General features: G+C 55.1%; 1 protein-coding gene across 2 annotated transcripts in view; it reads left to right on the forward strand.

Moving 5' to 3' along the window:
* Window positions 1–798: 798 nt before the first annotated feature.
* Window positions 799–19,419, forward strand: part of SIM2 (SIM bHLH transcription factor 2) — a 66,901-nt gene continuing 48,280 nt past the window's right edge. Inside the window, exons 1-2 of one of the 2 annotated variants that reach the window (XM_049104769.1) lie at window positions 799–944; window positions 3,952–4,057. Coding sequence is in view for 1 of the 2 variants with exons in the window: in XM_025450045.3 (XP_025305830.1) it covers window positions 14,115–14,289 (175 nt within the window). In the remaining variant the exon portion in view is untranslated. Of the gene's footprint in view, window positions 945–3,951; window positions 4,058–14,113; window positions 14,290–19,419 lie in introns of those variants that run through there. The other variant, XM_025450045.3, reaches the window with a different exon arrangement.

The raw sequence follows: 19,419 nt of genomic DNA on the forward strand, positions 1-19,419 counted from the left end.
TGGTCAGAAAGGAAACAGCAGCAGCTGAAATGGGAGAGGAATAGATATGAGGGACGAGATAGGAGGGAAATCACATTATATTTTCTTTTTTTCTTTAATTAGGGTGTAAATTTCACATAGTTAAATATCACAGCACAGACAAGTCTGAGGTACAAAGCTCAGTGCATTTTTCAAACGAATCCCATGTAACCACCACCTAGATCAAGATATAGAACATCTACAGCACCCCAGTAGATACACCTTTTAAAGTGAAAATACCAAAAGTCAAATCTCAGGACTTGGGTGTGGTTCACACATCCATCCTTCCGGCTTCAGAGACATTTCCCAAACAGTGGAGATGAGTTCATAGTCTCTCTTCCCATACTTCTGCTCACCAAAAGTGCCAATTACAGACTGGTTGCTGGATAGGGGGGCTTACAGAGGTTGTAAATCTGGCTTGGAACAGAGTTTTTTTAAAATATTTTATTTATTTATTCCTGAGAGAGAATGAGAGAGGCAGAGACACAGGCAGAGGGAGAAGCAGGCTCCATGCAGTGAGCCCGACTCGGGCCTCGATCCCGGGTCTCCAGAACCAAGCCCTGGACTGAAGGTGGCGCTAAACCGTTGAGCCACCAGGGTTGCCCTGGAACAGAGTTTTGTGGGGGTTTTTTGTGTGTTTTTTTTTAATTTTTATTTATTTATGATAGTCACACAGAGAGAGAGAGAGAGGCAGAGACATAAGCAGAGGGAGAAGCAGGCCCCATGCACCCGGAGCCCGACGCGGGATTCGATCCCGGGTCTCCAGGATCGCGCCCTGGGCCAAAGGCAGGCGCTAAATCGCTGAGCCACCCAGGGATCCCTGGAACAGAGTTTTAATGTGTACTAAGCTAGCTGGCCAATCCAAGGATGCAATCTACAGTCTTACCCTCTTCTGAATACAAAACTCAAGTGTACTAGTTACCCAGGTCAGATTTTCTTTGTTATAAAATTTGCTAAATATATATCATAAGATTGTTATATGGTCAAAGTAAAGGTTGGAGGGAAATACTAGCATTATTCACAGCAGCCAAAAGGTAAAGACAATGTCAATGTCCGTCAACAGACCCATGGACAAACCAGATGTGGACTACCCACACAGTAGACGATTATTTAGCAGTAAAAAGGAATGAAGTACTCATAGGTACTACAACGTGTATGCTACACTATCAATAACATTATGCAAAGTCATAAATAAGCCAGACACATAACAGCACATTCTGTGTGATTCTATTCATATGAAAGTCCAGAGTAGGGAAATCTAGAGAACAAAAGTAAGTTAGTGGTAGCCTAGGGTAGTAGTGAGGGCAGGAAGATAGGGAATTAATAGCTAACGGGGTGGGGTTTTTTTTTTTTTTTTGGAGGGGGCAATTAAAATGTTCTAAAACTGTGGTGATGGCTGCACACATCTGTGAATGTACCAGAAACCACAGAGTTGTACGTTTTAAATGGGTGAACTGTAGGGTACATGACTGTATCTCAATAAAGCTGCTTTTTTATCTTTTTAAAGATTTTATTTATTTATTCATGAGAGACACAGAGAAAGAGGCAGAGACACAGGCAGAGGGAGAGAAGTAGGCTCCCTACCGGGAGCCCAATGTGGGACTCAATCCCAGGACCCCAGGATCATGCATGCCCTGGGCCGAAGGCAGGCGCTCAACCGCTGAACCACCCAGGCGTCCCAATAAAGCATCTTTAAAAAAAAAAAAAAAAGGCAATAGAAAGTAAATTGAAAAACTATTCATAGTCTTACTACCCAACGATACTCAGGATCAATGCTTTAAGGATATCTTTCTGGTACTTGTCTCTCTATAGTTCTATTGTTTTGTCGGTGATCATACAACATTTCATGGTACTGGCACACTTTCCAGCATACGTTGGTCAGGATTTAGTTGACAATAATAGAGATTATTTTTTCAGGCAGCAAGAGATTTGATGGAAGAACTTTGGTGCTTCTAAAACTATTGGAAGTACTGGAGGAGACTCTGGCTCTTCCGGGCTCTGGGGCGTGGACAGCACTGCAGGCATGGTTGGCTAAATCCAGTATTGCCCTTATCAGCTTCCAGCCAAGGATGAAAAAAATCACCACTGGAACTGTGGGCTTCAGCGTCTGAGTTCCATGTCACCACTGACACACACACATCAGAAACGTATTTACTAGGGTGCCTGTTGGCTCAATCAGGGGAGTGTGAAACTCTTGATCTCGAGGTTATGAGTTCAAGCCCCATGCTAGGTGTAGAATTACTTAAAAATTAAAATCTTAAAAATGTATTTATTCATTTGAGAGAAAGAAAGAGGATGGGGGAAGGGCAGAGAGAAGGAATCTCAAGTAGAGTCCCTGCCGACCCGGGACCCCAATGTGAGGCTCGATCTCATGACCTATGAGATCACAACCTGAGCCAAAATCAAGAGTCAGATGCTCAACTGACTGAGCCACCCAGGTGCCCCTAAAAATAAGATCTTAAAACAAAACAACCGTATTCACTGATGGTGCCTACCAGCGGAAACCACAAAGACAGAAGCATGACTTGCACTTTACTTCTCACATACATGCATCTCATGACCACACTTAATTCACATCAGGAACCCTAGCTGCTAGGCAGCCTGGGAAACACGACTGCTCACTAGGATTCATACTCTAGGAAGGTATTTACCATGCCATGCCATGCTGTTATAAACATAATCTTTAATAGCTACATAAGTTTTCACTGGCTCTATATATAATCTCAACACAATTCATTGACTCCACCCATTTAGGATAGAATTTCCAGAGTTTGATATTATCAGTATTAATATTCCAAAGTTTAATAATAAAAATAATGCCAAGATGATAATGCCAGTAGTAGTAGCATTATACAGTTTACTGAGTACTTCCTTCACCCAAGCAATGTGCTAGGCCCTACACATTCACTGTAGATGTCACTCTTTTTTTAGTCAAAACTCATAACCTCCTTATGAGATAGTTCCTATCCCCATTGTACAGACACCCAAACTGAGGGGTGGAGAGAAGTCAAACCCAGATGTGACACCAAAGCTTGAACCCTTACCCGTTACACAAATAATCTTGAATGGCCAAAAAGGCCATTTTCATTTTGGAAATGCTTTCCATAGCACAAATAATCAGAAATAGAATAAGTGGTTCAAAACCTGGGGACATTTCTAAGGCCTTTGACACACATTAGCAGGTCACACTCTCAATCAAAGCATTCTCCAAAGCATTCTCGGGGACTAGGAATGGCCTCTCTGGCAGGAACTCACTTTTATCATGCAAATGCCTGGCTGGGTGCCTGGCACACTGTGGCCACCCCATGGAAGTTTTCTGAATGAGTAACAGCTTGTGTGCAAGCAGGAGTGCGTGAGGGCTCCTCAAGTCAAAGAACAGTATTCCTTTCCTTGGATAAAGTAGGAGCAGCTTCTAACTTAGCCCCGCTCTAGACCACAAAGACTAATGAGTGCCTGGAACACACAGCCCTGGATCCGTTTGTTTCAGCCACCCTCACACTGAGTCACCGCACAGGCCCATCACTTAGCTGACAGTGAAGAGTCCAAAATGATCCAGTAAGTCACACTGCAGTGACCACGCATGGGGCTGGAAAGTGCATCTATTCTTTTAGGTACATAAACAGGAACATTTTCTAGCAAGTGCAGCTGCTTCTTTAGTTGGCATTATTGACTAAGTTAACTGGCTTATTAAACACTGATTCTCTGTAGGAACATTAGCAACTGACATGCATTGTCCCAGTCCATCACCAATGCCCAAAGTAAGACCGGAAAGGGGATACCCTCCCAAGTCGCATTAGCCAGAGCAGGCCACTAGACAGCCTTCACAAGCCCTGCTCTGCTGTCAGGAAGCGGTTGCACCCACATAACTACCAGCTTAGAGCATTATCATAATGCTAAGCCCTTGGGACCTCCATATACTGCTTTTCTTTGCAGGGCAAAGCTTCATGCAAGGCAATTTGTCTTGGGAAATTCATCGAGGAGCCAAGAAACCAAGTTCAACCAAGAAAGCCAAGTTGAACTTCAACTTACCTACAACCAGGTGCGTTTGTGTTTCAATAGATTCATTCTATCAGACTCTGTCACGTGAGTTTTCCAGTCTTTATTTCCCCCCTTTACAAAAATCCTATTATTAAAGACATTCCTTTTAGTGCTACTTGGCCCACTTCTTGGACTATACTATTCAGGGGTCTTTGAAGGGGATGGAATTATAACTTCATTTTTTTAAACATCTTTTTTTAAATTTTTTTTTATTTATTTATGATAGTCACAGAGAGAGAGAGAGGCAGAGACATAGGCAGAGGGAGAAGCAGGCTCCATGCACCGGGAGCCCGACGTGGGATTCGATCCCGGGTCTCCAGGATCGTGCCCCGGGCCAAAGGCAGGTGCCAAACCGCTGCGCCACCCAGGGATCCCTATAACTTCATTATCAATACGGAAATACCTGGAGGGGTACCTGGGTGGCTCAGTCAGTTAAGCATCTGCCTTTGGCTCAGGTCATGATCCCAGGGTCCTGAGATCCAGTCCCACATCAGGCTCCCTACTCAGTGGGGAGCCTGCTTCTCCTTCTCTCTCTGTGCCTCCTTCCCCCCCATCCCTGTGCTCTCTATCTCTCAGAAAAAAAAAAATTTTTTTAAAAAGAAAAAAAAAGAAATACCTGGAGAAAGCATGGATGTCCTTTGGCTCCTATCCCGTGAGCTGCTATCACATCTAAGAAACTATATCAAGTCCTCCTGGCACAGTCAGAGTAAAGCTGGGAGGCAATATTACCCAACCAGACCTTAATGATTTTATTTATTCCACATGGCCTGAAAACATGTTTGAACATAACTTGCCATAATTTTTCTGGTGATTTCTCTGAATCATTTTTTAATTATGAATAATGTCTTTAGAGACACTCCTGAGAAATTTTACCCCAAGTTCCCTTGACAGACATCCCATAAAGTATCTAAAGTGAAGTAGCTTCTACGACCAACACAGAAAGTCAACTTTAAAGCGTGAATTCCTAAAAGATCCATTAGTCAACTTTGCTGGGAACGAAGTTCAAGATTCACACATGCAAAAGGTTGCTGAGAAATTCAAGAACAAACAGAACCAGAAAAAGACATTTACTGTCAAATAATATTCAAAGGATTTTTGTACACATACAAATCTTCTGACTACAGATGGAGTCTTTTTTTTCCCCTTCTAGCTGGGAATTTTCTCTGTGTGTCTAAATTATTGCCTTTCCACCCTGAGCTGAAGGTTTTCTGCTCTTTCAGGATCCGCCATGGCTATGGCACAAAGGATCCTATCCTCTTGGCTCACCCCAGGCCACTCAGAAATTAAAATATTTGTGCAAGATACTGAGTGTGAATTTCCATTTCTGGGATTTATTTTCAAAAAATCCAATTCCTTGATCTCAAGCAAGCAAAGTCCAAGTATCCTTAAAGAACAGACAGGCAGGGTTAGTTGGCCCTGAGGTTCCAGCAGATGCAGATCCCCTGGCTTCCACTTGCTTGTCTGTCAGAGGCCACAGCTTCTCCAAAAATGCAGTGTAGACATGAGGCTAAACAGAAACACAAACAAGCCCATTGGATTTCAGTGGAGCACCCTTTATGTTGCTTAAGCAGGAAGGTGTTTCCTGGTCAACTATTTTAAGTAGATTTCAATAAACACTGAGATTATTTTCGCATGGGTAATAATGGCACTGATCTTGTTCCTCCCAGGCATCCAACCGCCAGGGACATAAAGCCAACTCACATAGCAGCTTTTCAGTGCTCACTACCTTTTTTAAAAGTGCTTCAAGGGTGACTGGGGCTGTTGCTCCGCCCAGACAATGCTGACAGTCCCCAAACAATTGGAAAAAGGCATCTGTGGCCTCGCCAGTTGCAGCCAGCATCTACCCCGTCACTGAACCGATCTTCCTGAGCCACAATCTTCCAATGCCACTCACCTCTGCGCTGTTCCTTACCCCACTCTGGCTTGCATTTATTCAAAAGTTAGATTTCTCACCAAACTCTTCCAAGTATCCACCTCTCTCATCCTGCAAGCTCTGCGCAAGGGTTGGAGACTGTAGGATCTCTCCAACATTAAAAGCAAGATTGAGCCCCCCCCCCCCTTTCACCAGCCCTCCACTGCCTCAGTCCATAAGGCATGCGACTCTGGATCTTGGAGTTCTGAGTTCAAACCCAAGGGTGGGCGTAGAGCTTACATTAAACATAAAAATAGGGGAGGCCTGGGTGGCTCAGCGGTTGAGCATCTGCCTTTGGCCCAGGGCATGATCCTGGAGTCACAGGATTGAGTCCCACAACGGGCTCCCTGCATGGAGCCTGCTTCTCCCTCTGCCTGTGTCTCTGCCTCTGTCTCTATCTTTCATGAATAAATAAATAAAATCTTTAAAAAAAACATAAAAACAAACAATAGAAATTTAAAAATAAATAAAATTAAGCAAGATTGAAACTAGATCTCTCAAAGCACCAGAATTAAAGGGTTTAAATTGGTTTCGACTTTGGGAGCGGGGTAGCACCTGCATAATTCCACTGAGCCACACGGGGACCCTGACCAGCGCTCCCATAACGGGGAAAGCAAGGAGAAGGGTCTCCTCAGTGCGCAAATCTGCGCCTTGAGCGAGGAAGGTGCCGCTCAAAAGCCGCGGACGGAGCAGCACAGAGTACTCCATAGCAAGATTAAATAGTGTCTCTGTCCACACCCGCAGGGCGAAAACAGCGTTAGTGCAACAACCAGGATTATTTGGTTTCCTCTAAAAAACGAAGACGGTGCTGGAGTTGAGGCTACAAATATTCATAAGCCGTACCATTTGACTCCACCTTGTAGTTTATCAGCTAACCGATGCTTTTGCCAGGGGGGTGGGGGGAATTCTTGGATCGAGAAGAACTGCTAATTTTTAGTCATTCGTTTTTTACGGAAATCGTGTTTTGTCCTCATGCCTTCTCCTCCGGGGTATTTGCTCTGGCACCTTAAATGAATTGTCTCGGGGCAGTTAAAGGACGGTGGAGGTGCCCAGTTGGGGACCACGCGGAGGCTCCCTGCAAGAATTTGACTCCGGAACCGGGCTAAATGCGCACGAGAGGGGGAGTGACCCACGGGGCGTTAGAGAGGCCCAGATGAAAGCGCCAGCCTTCAGGGTCTCCCAGACATCCTCCCACCCACGGGGTCCCCATCCTCCCTCCTCTCCCGCCCGCCCCGCGCGCATCCCGTCTCCCTCGGGTCTCCACTTCCCGCATGGAGAGAACCTGGGAGCGAAGAGGGGGGCAGAGGCCGAGCTACCCGAGTGGGAAGGATGGAAGTGGGCACCGGCTGCCGGTGCCACGGCGGGGACGACTTCCTGACCGCCTCACGCGTGCAGGGGGGCTTCGCACGCACCTCCCAGCGAGCACGCGCTGTGCACCCCCGCTCCCGGCCGGTGCGATCGGAGGCCCCCCTCCGGGTCCGCTGCGCCCCGGCCGTGGGCGCCGAGCTCGCGCGTGCTCGTGCGCCGCCCACTCCCTGCGCAGTGCGCGCCCTCTCCCTGCGCGCCGTGCGCCCCAGCCCGCGCGTGTCCTGCCACCACCCCGCAGCCCGCGCGCTCTGATGCGCCGGGGCTCCCCGAGTCTTCCACCCTCCACGCGGAGTCCCTGAGGCGGCCGTGCGCACTGCGCCCCCTTCTGCCGACCCGCGCGCGCCGCGTTTCTAACCACGCGGACCGTGCGCGCGAAAGAGGAGGGACCAAGCGGCCCTCTGAGCCCGCACCCAGCGCCGGGGGCAGGAGTCCCGAGTCCCCTCTGCAGAATTAAGAAGACCTCTAGCGTCAAAGAGGCTTGGCTCTTCTGCCCCCTGCCGCCGTCCGTGTCCCCGAGGGTGGCCTGCAGCTCCCAAAGCCGGGGAGGACCTGGAGAGGGGAGGGGTCCCCCCACTGCCTCCCGGCCTGGCCGGATGGGGTGCACTCTCCGCGCCGCCGTGGCCCCGCCGCCGCTCAGACCTGAAGTCCGGTTTGGGTGTGCCCCGAACCCAGGACGCGGGACTCTTCTCTGCCGCGGGAGTCGCCTCCTCCTCCTCCTCCTCCTCCCCGGAGGGAAGAGTGTGCTCCTGCACACACACCTCTCAGGAAACCCGCCTACCGCGCCGGCCTGTGCAAGAAAATAAAAAATGAAAATCTTCGCGAAGCAGTAAGACGCCCACGCCCCGGGTTGGGGCGGCCTCGCGTCCCAGGCCAGGCTGGAGGGGGCCAATCCATCCTGCCCCCCTCCCTGCTGGCCTTTCTCTAACTCCCTACGCAACCACGAATGAATAAGCATGCCTCTTTTTCCAGATTTGTTTAGGGAGAAGGTTCCCCAATATTCAGTTTTCTTTGCTAATAAGCCTGTTGTATTAATTAAATGAAACGAGTTTGTGTCCTCAAAGTTCTGAAATAGCCCTATTCTGTAATCAGCCTTATTATACTAAAGATCAGCTAGAAGAAGAAAAAATTAAGCCCATCAGGTTTGTGCTCTTTGATGTGCAGAAATATTTATTTCTGGGGAATGTTTTGTATTCTAAAGGGAATTTTTGTTTGATCTCAAAAGTGAAAGGTGGGTTTTGGCACAGTCTTTAATGAACTAACTGGTTTTCAGGTTTCAAGGTGGTGTGTAATTGGTACAACCACTGCGGAATTTCAACGCACCCCCGACTGTTAAGACTCCTCCAGCTCAAAGGTTTCCAGGCACAATCCCCAGCTGGCGGGAGGCGAAAAGCGGGGCTTCGCCTGGAACCCACGGGCAACCTCCTCCCAGAACTGTGATTTTGAGGCGCCGTTTCTGTGAAGCCGGGCCCAGAGCGGACTGGGGAGACTTCAGGCAGCCGGGTCCTGGAAGGGTGGGGTTAGGTCGGCTCAGATCGCTTCTCTCTCTCTCTCTCACTCTCTCTCTCTTTCTCTCGGCCAAAGACCCCTAACCATCACTGAGCCCTGATGCTGGTCTGGGGTGCTGCTTGACTTCCAGGGGTAAACTGCCCTCCCTGGAGAACACTGGAAGTCTGAGTGTATTGGGAGGGGCACACCAAAGCACCCGGGCATCTTTTCAGAGAATGGAGAGAAAGTGAGGCCGGGCTTGGGGACAGGGAAGGAAAATGCAAAAGATAGGCTACCCCCCTTACCTACAGGGAAAAAAAAGTAGAAGAAATGAGTGGCCCTCTTTTACCCGAAGGGGCAGCTTCCATGGCCCCCTGTGGCACAGGCTCAGGGACTTGATTAATTGCTATAATTAATTACCGGAGGCACTGTTTTTGTTCCCCTAAATGCATTCCCCTGAGGGAGGGAGAGAAGTGGGCAGCAGCTATTCCATTCCTAGGTCAAGACGCACTGCCCTGGCCTCCAGACCCCAATGTCAGAACCTAGAGTCGTCTTAAACACCGGAGTCCAAAAAAAAAGACCATGTTCTCTTCAGACTCCCCAGAACAGAGTCAACTTAGAGCAGGCCCAGGTAGGAACCCAGAAGGTGAGAATGATTCCCACCCCCGCCCCCCGCAGCCCCACCCTGGAATGCCTCTGCTTCTTGCCTCCCCACACCCAAACTGCCTGAGGCACCGTGTGGAGGCCCGAGCCCTCTGGACCCCCTGCACAGGGGGAGATCTGTCCTGGTCACTGCAGTATAATCAGATCATCAGAGACACTGCCCACCAAGTTGAAAGCAAACACTCTTTCCAAAGGAGTAACTTGCAGTGAACGAACTTATTAAAAACAAAACAAAACAAAAAAACAAAAAACAGATAAACTCCTCTTCCTCTACTTGGAAATAGGCGAGCAGAGCCAGTTACTGGCTTTAGGACACCTCTGGGGGAATGGAGTCACTATGAAAGTGCTCTGGCTACTACTAATTACTTTTAAACAATGAGCAGTGATACCGTATTTGTGGTCTGATCTTTCTGGCAGTAGCAATGACTCCAGGAAAAGTTGATGATAAATTCTATGGGGCTTGCCCAAGGAAAGGAGTGAAAAATCGGGGTTTTCTTTTGGATATCTGGGACCAAAAACACAACTCCTAGCCAGGATAGTCATACAGGTGATACTAGAGGCGATCGGGATGTTCTGGAGTAACCATATCTTGCTAATTGTGTAGACTAATTGAATAGATCCAGATAGATGTCTCCAGTCCTGGATTTTCTGTCTCCTCGTTCTGCTTAGAAACCTCATCTTCGGCACCTTCTCCCCCACATCTAGTGCCAGGGATGGGAGGCGTTCTCTCCCCTCCCCCACCTCCTTAGTGACAAAGTCTCTGATCTTCTCCCGCCTGCCACTGTAGCAGCCTCTCCAGGAGCCCATCCCCGGTAGAACATCTGCGCGTCTCCCCCCTTGATCTCACTCGAAAAGTCAGTTTCCGCGGGGGATGGGCCTCAGGTAGGCGCCGGGCGCGGCCGGGGACGGGGAAAAACAGTTGCGGAGCATCTGAAGCGGAAAATCCAAGCAGATGTGGGGCGGCCTGGGCCCGCCCCTTTCCTCTTGGGGCCTCAATTTCTTCCAGATCAGTTTCCTAATGGAAAATTTCTAAGAGGTGGGGCGTATGTAGAGGCGTGCTGGTGCACCTTGGGGTCCACCGAAGTGCGGGAAGCAGGACTGGGGGTGGGGGCACCTGGCGAACAGGCCGCACTACCAGAACTTGCTGACCTCACTGTGTGTGTGTGTGGGGGGGGGCTTTCCCACAAGCCTTCCTGCCCCCAGCCTCCCTTCATTCTAGAGTCTGCAGGCTCCTTCCAGGCCAGCAGGGGAACTACTGTTTTTGGGTGATGCCCGGACGTCAGGGTCTTTTTTGGTCCCTGCTCCCTGCAGGGGAGAAGTAGCTCTATGCTCTGGGCGAGGCACTTGGAGTTAGCACCAAAGCATGGGGGGAGGGGGGGTTATTACTTGCACCGGGAGCCCTGGAGCAAGGGACACACAGCAGGTGTCGCAGTCAGTGGCCACCGCTGACGCTCCTGATCACTCTAATAAGCCCGGATTTAATGCTTTTCCTATTTTACACAAAGCCTGTGGATGTCCCTTCTAAGTGTAATAGGGGTCCCAGGCTTTCCTTCCGGTAGAAGGGGCTCTGGAACAGACCCACCCAGGCGCGGACGGTGGAGGGGAGCTTATCCTTTCGCTGTTCCACATAGACGTCACTATTCTTACCACCTGGGAAAACCTACAGGTCTGCGTCCAAGTACTTCGGGTACTTTCGGTGATGGGGGCGAGGGAGGAAGCCCAGACCCATCGTGATGTGTGTGGGGCGGGGGCGTGTGCGCGGGTGTGTATCTTGAATGAATGTGTTGGGGGGTGAGGCAGGCTTAGGGATGGAAATGTCTCACCCCCACAATTCTAGGAGTCTCCAAAGGCTCCGTTAAGCCGCCTCTCAGACCCCCACGATTCCGAGGGATCCTGCTGATGTGAGAACAGCGGCTGGGAGGATGAGATCACCAGATCTCAAATACGCTTTTCTGGGAAAATCCGGGAAATTTGGTTTAAGTTTCTGTTCTCGTTGCTCGTTGGGTCTCTCCCTCTTCCACTTAGCCATGTTTCTGCGATCCGAGTAATCCTTTTCAAGATGGGGGGAATTCTCTCGGGTCCATAATTGAGGATCGGAAATCGTGGGGGTGAGGGAAGCGTTAAATCCTCCCGAAGCCAGGGAGGTGCCGGAGCGCACGCACAGGCCCAGCCGGCGGTCCCTTCCTCTCGGAGCCGCTTCTCCGGGAAGCCTCGAGACAAGTGTCTGCGCGGTCAGGCGCTGGAGTCCGGGCAGGGAAGCGGGCCCTGCGCCCTGCGTTTGGGTCCCGCGTACCCTCGCCGCTCGCGCCGGGTCCAGACCCTTCTGCACGCGCCGCTGGAAACAGGAAAGTGCTCCTAGATCCAGAACCCCAAGGGACCCGCGCTGCGCTCCGCTTTTGGCTGAGGGAGGCCACCAGCTCCGAAACTTCGCGCTGCTTTTTGGATTCGGAGCGCCAGCCCCGGGAGCAGAGGCCACCGCAGTGGCAGTGGGTTCCGCGGGGCGCGGGGCAGGTGGGGGCCAAGCCGGAGCCCGCACACAAGGTCTCGCCCGCCTCCAACGCGGTGGAATTTCTGCCCTTCATAGGGAGCCCTAGAAAAGGTCCGGAGCGCCCGCGGCAGAGTTGGTGGCCCACCGGCCCGCTCTCCAGACGTGAGGGCGGGAGGCGGGTCCCCTCTCCGGGGGTGCGCGCAGCGGCAGGCTCCTCCGGGCCGGGAGGGAGAGAGGTGGCCCTGGAAGCGGAGATCCCAGCGCGGAGCCCGGGAGCCCCGGCGTCTCTCCTCCCCGAGCCAACCTCGAAGCCAGGCCCTCCACAGTCGTACAGTCTGCGGCGCTCGGCCGAGGGACCCGCCAGACCCGGTGTCCTGCGTCCGCTGCAGCTGCCCTCTGTGCCCCCGCGCGGGGGCGGCCGGCGTCCCCCCAGCGCGCACCTCCGCACAGTGGCTGCAGTATTCAAACTGCTAGAAGGGTGAGGGTCGGTGCGACCGTCGGGGATTGGAGGAGATCCGTCCCGGGGCTGCAGGCGCAGAGCTGCGGGGGCGGGGGATGGGGTAAGAGGACTCTTTGGGGTCCAGTGTGGCCCCGAGGGAAGGCACCAGGACGCCCCACAGCTGCGTCTCCAAGCGCGCCTCCTGGCCCACCACCTTGGCCCCCACCGGTGCTCGCTCGCTTACTCAGCTCGGCGACCCCCCGCCTGAAGCACAGCCCCGGCCGCGATTCCCCGAAATCCCCGCTGCGCTGAGCCGGGCGGCGGAAGCGGGGACTGTCGGATGCCTTCCCGCCGCCGCCCTGGGCGAGGCCTGGCCGCTGGGCCCGGCTCGCCGGTTCCCTCCTGTCGTCTGGCCCGCGCGTCCCCGAGGCCTGCAGCCCCTCCTCGGAAGGCGCCGATCCCCTTTCGCTCTAGTGCTCCCAGGAGAGCAAGGGCAGAAGGGGCACTCTGGAGGCGCCCCCCACCCTGAGGGAGGGGTCTCCCCGTCAGGCCTCCCCCCCCTTTTGGGCCCTCGGCCCCGCGAAGTGGGGAAACGAGGGCGCGGGAGCCGCGCGGGGCTCCGAGGGCTGGTGCTCCCCGGAACCGCACAAGCCGGCGGGTCAAGCCGCCTCCCTCGGACGCGCGCGCCCAGGACCCGTCCCGGAGCCACGGGGGAGGCCTGCGCGTCCCTCCCCTGCGTCCGTCCCTGCTCCGCCCCTCCCCGCTGCCCATCCCAGCGCCCGGGGCCCGCGGCCCGCTCTCCGGAGCCGGTCCCCGGGGCGCGCGGGGCGCGCGGGGCGCACTCACCGGGGCTTCCTCGAGGCCGGGAGCGCGCGGGCCTCTCCTGGGAGGGTCCCCGGAGGCCGCGACGCGGAGGCGCGCCTGGGGCTCCCGGGCCGCGGCGGGGTCGGAGGCGAGGTTCGCCGCCCCCGCCCCCGCCCCCGCCGCGGTCCCTCCCCCCGGCCCCCCTCCCCGGGCCGCGGCGGCCGAGTGCTCCGCCCGAAGGCGGGTCCGCCATAAACAAACGCGGCTCGGTCGCACGTGGACCGCGGAGCTGCTGCGGCTCGCGACAGATCGCGGGCTCCGGGCGCCGCGTCTCCAGGCGAAGGGAAGCGCCGGGGAGGGCAGGAGTGCGCGCCCGGCCCGGCCTCCGCCGCCTCCGCCCCGGCCGCCCGCCGCTCCCCTCCCGCCCCATGGCTCCGCGGCCGCCGCCGCCGCCCCTGCCGCCCTCCAGCCCGGAGGGGCCTCGCGGCCGCGGGGACGCACACCCGGCCGAGGACTGAGCGGCACCGCTGCCCCCCTGCTGGCCACCCTGCACCTCCCGGGGAGCCGAGCGCGAGAGACCAGAGGCGGAGAGGAGGAGCGAGCAGAAGTGAGCGGGAAGTCGGGCTCCGGGCACCGCGGGCAGCACCGCCCGGAGGAGGCTGCGCCCGGGGCGGCGGGCAGAGCGCGGAGCGGCGCCGCTCGGTTGCCCGAGCTCCCGGCCCGGCCCGGCGGCTGCGGAGAGGCTCCTCGGTGCCCCAGGCCCGCCCGGCGCACCTGCCCCGGGCCGTGCCCCAGCCTCACCTGGCCCCCGCGGCCCCTTCCCCATCCCTGCAGCCGGAGCGGGGCGCTCCGAGGGCCTGGAGCGCGGCCGGGTCTAATATGCCCGGAGCCGCGGCGCGATGAAGGAGAAGTCCAAGAATGCGGCCAAGACCAGGAGGGAGAAGGAAAATGGAGAGTTTTACGAGCTGGCCAAGCTGCTCCCGCTGCCGTCGGCCATCACCTCGCAGCTGGACAAGGCGTCCATCATCCGACTCACCACCAGCTACTTGAAGATGCGGGCTGTCTTCCCCGAAGGTGAGGCCGCAGGTGGGCGGCCGGGAGCGCTGGGGAGCCCGGAGCCTCGGCCCGAGCCGGGAGCTGGAGCTGGCTTGGAGCGCCAGGGCCTGGGAGTGCAGGGGAGGCCGCGCCGGGGGCTGGGGCTCCTGCTGCACTGAGGAGTCGGGGTCTCGGCGGGCGCCGCGGGGACTAGACCGCCTTCGGGCCCAAGTGTCGCCCGGGGAGAATCAGGAATTGTTCTGTGATCATACAAGTCCAGTCTGCTTTCTCTCTTCTCTCCTTTCCTTGTTTCTCCTTTTCTCGTCCTTTCCCTTCCTTTTCTTTTCTTTCTTCGTTTGTTTAACTGCCCCTTTTTATTTTTTTCCTTCTTTCATTCCTATCTCTTTTCCTGTGGAGGGGAAGTGTGTGCACCCCAGCCAGAGGTGAGACACGCCTGCTGCTCCTGACCTGGGAGAGGAGAGCGCACCGGGAGGCCCAGGCCCTGAAGGCCCGAACAGTGATCAGGGCATTTATTTGGAGCCTGGGCCTCAGGTTTGGGGCTCTCTGGCTGCTCCTTCTTTGCTTGCCTCCCTTGGGGCTGGACAGGGCCGATATGGGTAGGAGAGACTAAAACTTTGCAGGAGAGAGGCCATTAGTAGGAAAATGGCAGGCCGGCCAGAGCAATCTTCTTTTCCTGATTGGAATTATGAACCGGGAGGGGCAGGTGCCCTGGTGGGCAAGGGTCACCAGGACCCACGGGTCCAAGCAGACTCCCGGTGGTAAGAAATGGCGTGCTGGCCAGCATTCCCTGCTAGCACATGGCCTACGGGAGACCATGGCTGCCAGGCTGGGCACTTCTGAGCAGCAACGCTAGGGAGGGAGGCCTGGGCACCGCACCGCAGCGTTCCTTTTGGTGTCCCGGTGTTTCTGAACCGATCACCTTTTAGTGTCTCTGTCCCCAGCCAGGGTTGCCGGAGCCGGGCGCGATAAATTCTGACACTGGGCTGGGACACTCTGCACCGGGTGCCGGTTGGACACTCCCAAGACCTCTGGGGCAGAGTGGAGCTCCAGAAGCTGGTTGGGGAGCTGAAACAACTTTAGCCACGGGACACGGGACGGTGGTGGCTGCATTGCTGAGACAGCTGCGCTCTTGGTGCAGGGTACCTCCATTAAGGCAGTGCCTGGCCAGGCAATCGACCAGAAGTCAGTAAGCTTAACCTTTGGGTTGGTTGCCCCTAAGCCGGTTAGAAATAATTGGCTCTGGGTCTGGAGCTGCACTTCACACTGCCTCCCCGGTGGAGCTCAGAGGGCCAGGCGCCCAGCGCGACCTGCAGCCCTGCGGCACAGATGACCGCGGAGTCCAGGAGGCTCAGAAGCGGTCGCCTGGCTTAGCCCTTGCCTCCCAGCTGGCCCTGCAGCCTCCAGCACCTTCCTCCCTCGTGCAGGAGCCTGTGACCTGTACCTCCACCTCAGCCCCAGACACCTTCTTTCCTTTTCTGTCCCCAATATAAAGAGGTGCCCCCACTCCAGCCCCTCCTACTGGAGTTGTCAAGCGGGTGGTCGCTATTACTCTGTCCAAGGGTGATCCCCACACCCACCACCGGAGAAGCAGAATATTACAATTAAAAGAAAATTGGGTTTTAGGAGGTCTGACTCTCCTTCCCACCCGGGACGGAGTGGTGGTGAGTCGGGTTTTGTTTTTCTCTCTTTCCTTTAAAAAATTTTTTTTTGACTGAGCTATTTCTTACTTTGCATGCTGCAAGCAGGTGGGGAACCAGGACAGGACCCTGGCCTCTCACTTCCATACTGGAAATAAGCACATTAGAAGCCAGGATTGGAATATTAAATGATTTGTTACCAATGATTTCAAGTGAGCCAGAAATTAGAAAGAAAGTTCTGCAGAAAGAGGGCTAATTGTAAGCCATTTATTGTTTGGAGAATTTCCAGGAAAGCCTGCTAAAAATTGGGAAGTCGTGGGTGTACTGCTTCTTATAGATTTTTAAAAATTGGATCTGGGTGTTCTAACTCTGGGAAGCGAGTCTCTAAGGCCCGGAGACTCAGAATTTGTTGGCCCTGAGCCCTTTGCAGGGGTGGGCTAGCTGGGGGTCCAGGACTCAAGCACCAGGCCCCTGTGCTTTGTTGGATAGTGGCCTGGTTGAGGGGGGACCTGTGTGCCTCCTGGGAGTGCCTATGGCAGTTGGAACTCAGGGAGGGATCCGGAAATAGTTGTTTGGTGCTAGAGTTTTTGGAAATGGCCCTGAACCTCTGGGGTCTGGATTGATCAGGGCTGGGATAGAGGCAGTGGTTGCAACCCGCGCCTCCCGCGGGGCCTGAGCAGGGAACCGGGGCACTTGCCTGCAGGGCTGGACTCGGAGGCCCGGGACTCTTCGCTTGGTCCAGAGGCCTGGGGCCTGCAGCTCTGGGCGGTAGCACTGCTCCCCTGAAGAAAGTCTGGGGCGCGGAGTTGTAAAGTTGGGTGCCTGGGGAGAGAAAGCCGCGTTTAGACAGACCTCAGTTATGCAAAATCACTACCACCACCACCACCACCCCCACCCCGCCTCCTGGGGGCTCGGAAGCGCGGCCTGCGGAAGCCGCGCTGTAATTGATTTCGCTTCTGTTCTGGAGCCTGGGTCCGCGCCGGGGAACGGAATAGGGCCTGGCGGATCGGGCGGGATCCGGGCACCAGCATCAGGAAGGGTTAGGGCCAAGGCAGGTTTGCGCAGCGGCGGGAGCTCCGGGATCTGCTCCGCGGGCTCTCGGCTGCGGACCGAATGATGCAGCCAGTGGAACCCGCTTGTTCCATAGTCCTGGAGCAGGAAGGACCCCTGGGTGAGGAAGGATCTAGATGCCAAGTTAGGCCTTCGGGAGTCAGAAAGTGAATAGCGCAGTCCAAAGGAACCGCAGGCATCGCCGACTAACCCTTGGTCCCTGAGAAATTGAGGCCAGAGAGGGGCCGGCCTTTCCCAGGGTCCCACAGCACGGGCCAGAACAGCCGGTCGCTGCTGTGGCCGCCAGCCACCGGCCACCACCGGCTGTTCTCTCGCTGCGCTGGAGGCCGCTGGCCATGGCTCCTTTCAAGCTGAAACCACCTGGGCCAGAGGGAAGATAGAGGAGGAGCTCGGAGCCTCCCACACAGGGGCAGAAGGAGGCATAGGAGCCAAGGTGGACAGTCCCCAGGGAGGTCAGACTGCACGCTTAGGGGTGCTGGCAATGTTTAGGGACGTTCAAAGTTTTGTTCTGTTAAGCTGCCCCATTAGACCTACTTCTCCTTGTCTGTAAAATAGGCCTATTAAGAACTCCGTATCTGTGCAAGTTTCCTGGGATTGAGTGTGAGGAACCAGGCAGTGCAGGTGGACATCTGACTTTACTCCAGTCACTTCTTCCTGGGAGTTCAAAGTTTTTCCTGAGCCAGACACAGCTTAGATGGCAGAGTGCCCCCACTCTGTGGACCTCTGGGATTCCCTGTCTGCAGTTGCAAGACCTGCTATTTTCTGCACACGCACGCGCACACACACCCCTCCCTTAATAGCTAAGAAATGGAAGGTAGACAGGGAAGAGGGAGGGAAAGCAAGGCTGGCTTTGGAAGTGGACTCAGAATTTAAAACTTAGTCTGTTCACTGGTGGCTGGGAAGGCCTGGTACACGCAGGGCTCAGGGAAGTGCGGGGCCCACAATTTTCCCCGCCCTCTTTGCACTGTGGCCTTCTCTTCAGGAGAGGGGGTGCTTTGGAAACAGAGAGGCACCCGGTGGGAGAACTCTGGGCCAGAGCTGCATGGTGACCATGCCACGCAGGGTTCAGGACAAGTTCCTCCCTCAGGTGATGACACTGGGCCTCAGGAAGCCTGAGTCAGAGCCACAGGAACTCCAAGGCGGATGGGTTGGTTAGGCTCCTTCCTAGAAGCCAGGATTCGACTCCCAGCAGTGGGATAGGGGGTGGTGCCCCTTTTGGGCCCTTGCACACAGACAGCTGACACGAGGGACTGGCCTGTGGTCCCAGCTCAGGAATGGAGCTGGAAACTGAGGCTAACTACGCCAAGGAGCACAGAGCCCCTCCTCCTCCTTTCCCAGACCTGAAGACTCTGGACAGGTGCTGGGGAGAGCAGGGGAAGGGAGTACACACTGTCATTCTCACACAAAAATAATGGGGGTTTGAGGCCGGAATCATTCCAGTGATGGAATTTGTCTGGGTTTAGATTTAGGCAGACGCCTAGAAATTGTTGTCGGGAATGGAAGCGCTTTGATTTAGAGAGTTTGGTGACAAGAAATTCGCCCTAAACCTAAACAGATAGGAGCGAGCCTTTTCTCTACCGAAACCTGAAATAATACAGATATTTTTTCTTTTCTTCTTTTCTTTTCTTTCTTTTCTTTTTTCTTTCTTTCTTTCTTTCTTTCTTTCTTTCTTTCTTTCTTTCTTTCTTTCTTTCTTCTTTCTTTCTTTCTTTTTTTTTTTTTGGAATAATGTGGAGCTTTACAACCCTCTCCACCTCGGGCTCCGGGAGGGGAAGCTAACAGTCTCCAAGCGGACCGCTGTGGGCAGCGGTGGAGGGAACTCCGGGGCGGGGGCCCTGGAGGTTCGGGCGGCAGAGTAGGCTCCAGGGGCCCAGAACCCAGGCGCCGGGCCACCCGCGCTCCTCCGTGCGCGGCCGGGCCGGGCCTCCTCTTTGGGCGTTGGGGGACCCCGGGCCTCCTGTCTGTTGTCTGAGCACGTCCTCTGGCCGGCAGCCAGGCGAGGCCAGGCTGGAAGCCCCCTCCCTTTCTCCGCCGCCGGCCGGCCCCGCCAGGCCTTCCTGGGGCGCCCCCACAACCCCCTTCCCACCCTGCTCCTGGCGCCCTGTGCGACCCTAGGTCTGGAAAAGAAGCCCAAAAGCCGGGCTTCTTGGGGACCCCGAGAACGAAGCATTCCAAGGCCCGAGGTTGAAGTGCTCGGAGGAACCCCAGAACCGAGACCAGTTAGCAAGGAAGGAGCGCCAGCCGGGGGCACCCCTAGGGCGGCCAGGCAGCCCAGGCTCCCGGGGTGCAACCTCCACGGGGAGCAGGCGGCGCGGTAGCCCCCGGCCTGGCCCCATCCTTGCCAAGGCTCGGCAAGCCGGCAAGCCGGCAAGCCGGGGTGTAAACACCCGTGGGGCGGGGTTCCACCCTGGGGTAGGGGGATTGAGGTGGAAGAGCAACC

The sequence above is a fragment of the Canis lupus genome, chromosome 31 (assembly GCF_003254725.2).
Source record: "Canis lupus dingo isolate Sandy chromosome 31, ASM325472v2, whole genome shotgun sequence".
In the NCBI taxonomy this organism is placed as follows: domain Eukaryota; kingdom Metazoa; phylum Chordata; class Mammalia; order Carnivora; family Canidae; genus Canis; species Canis lupus.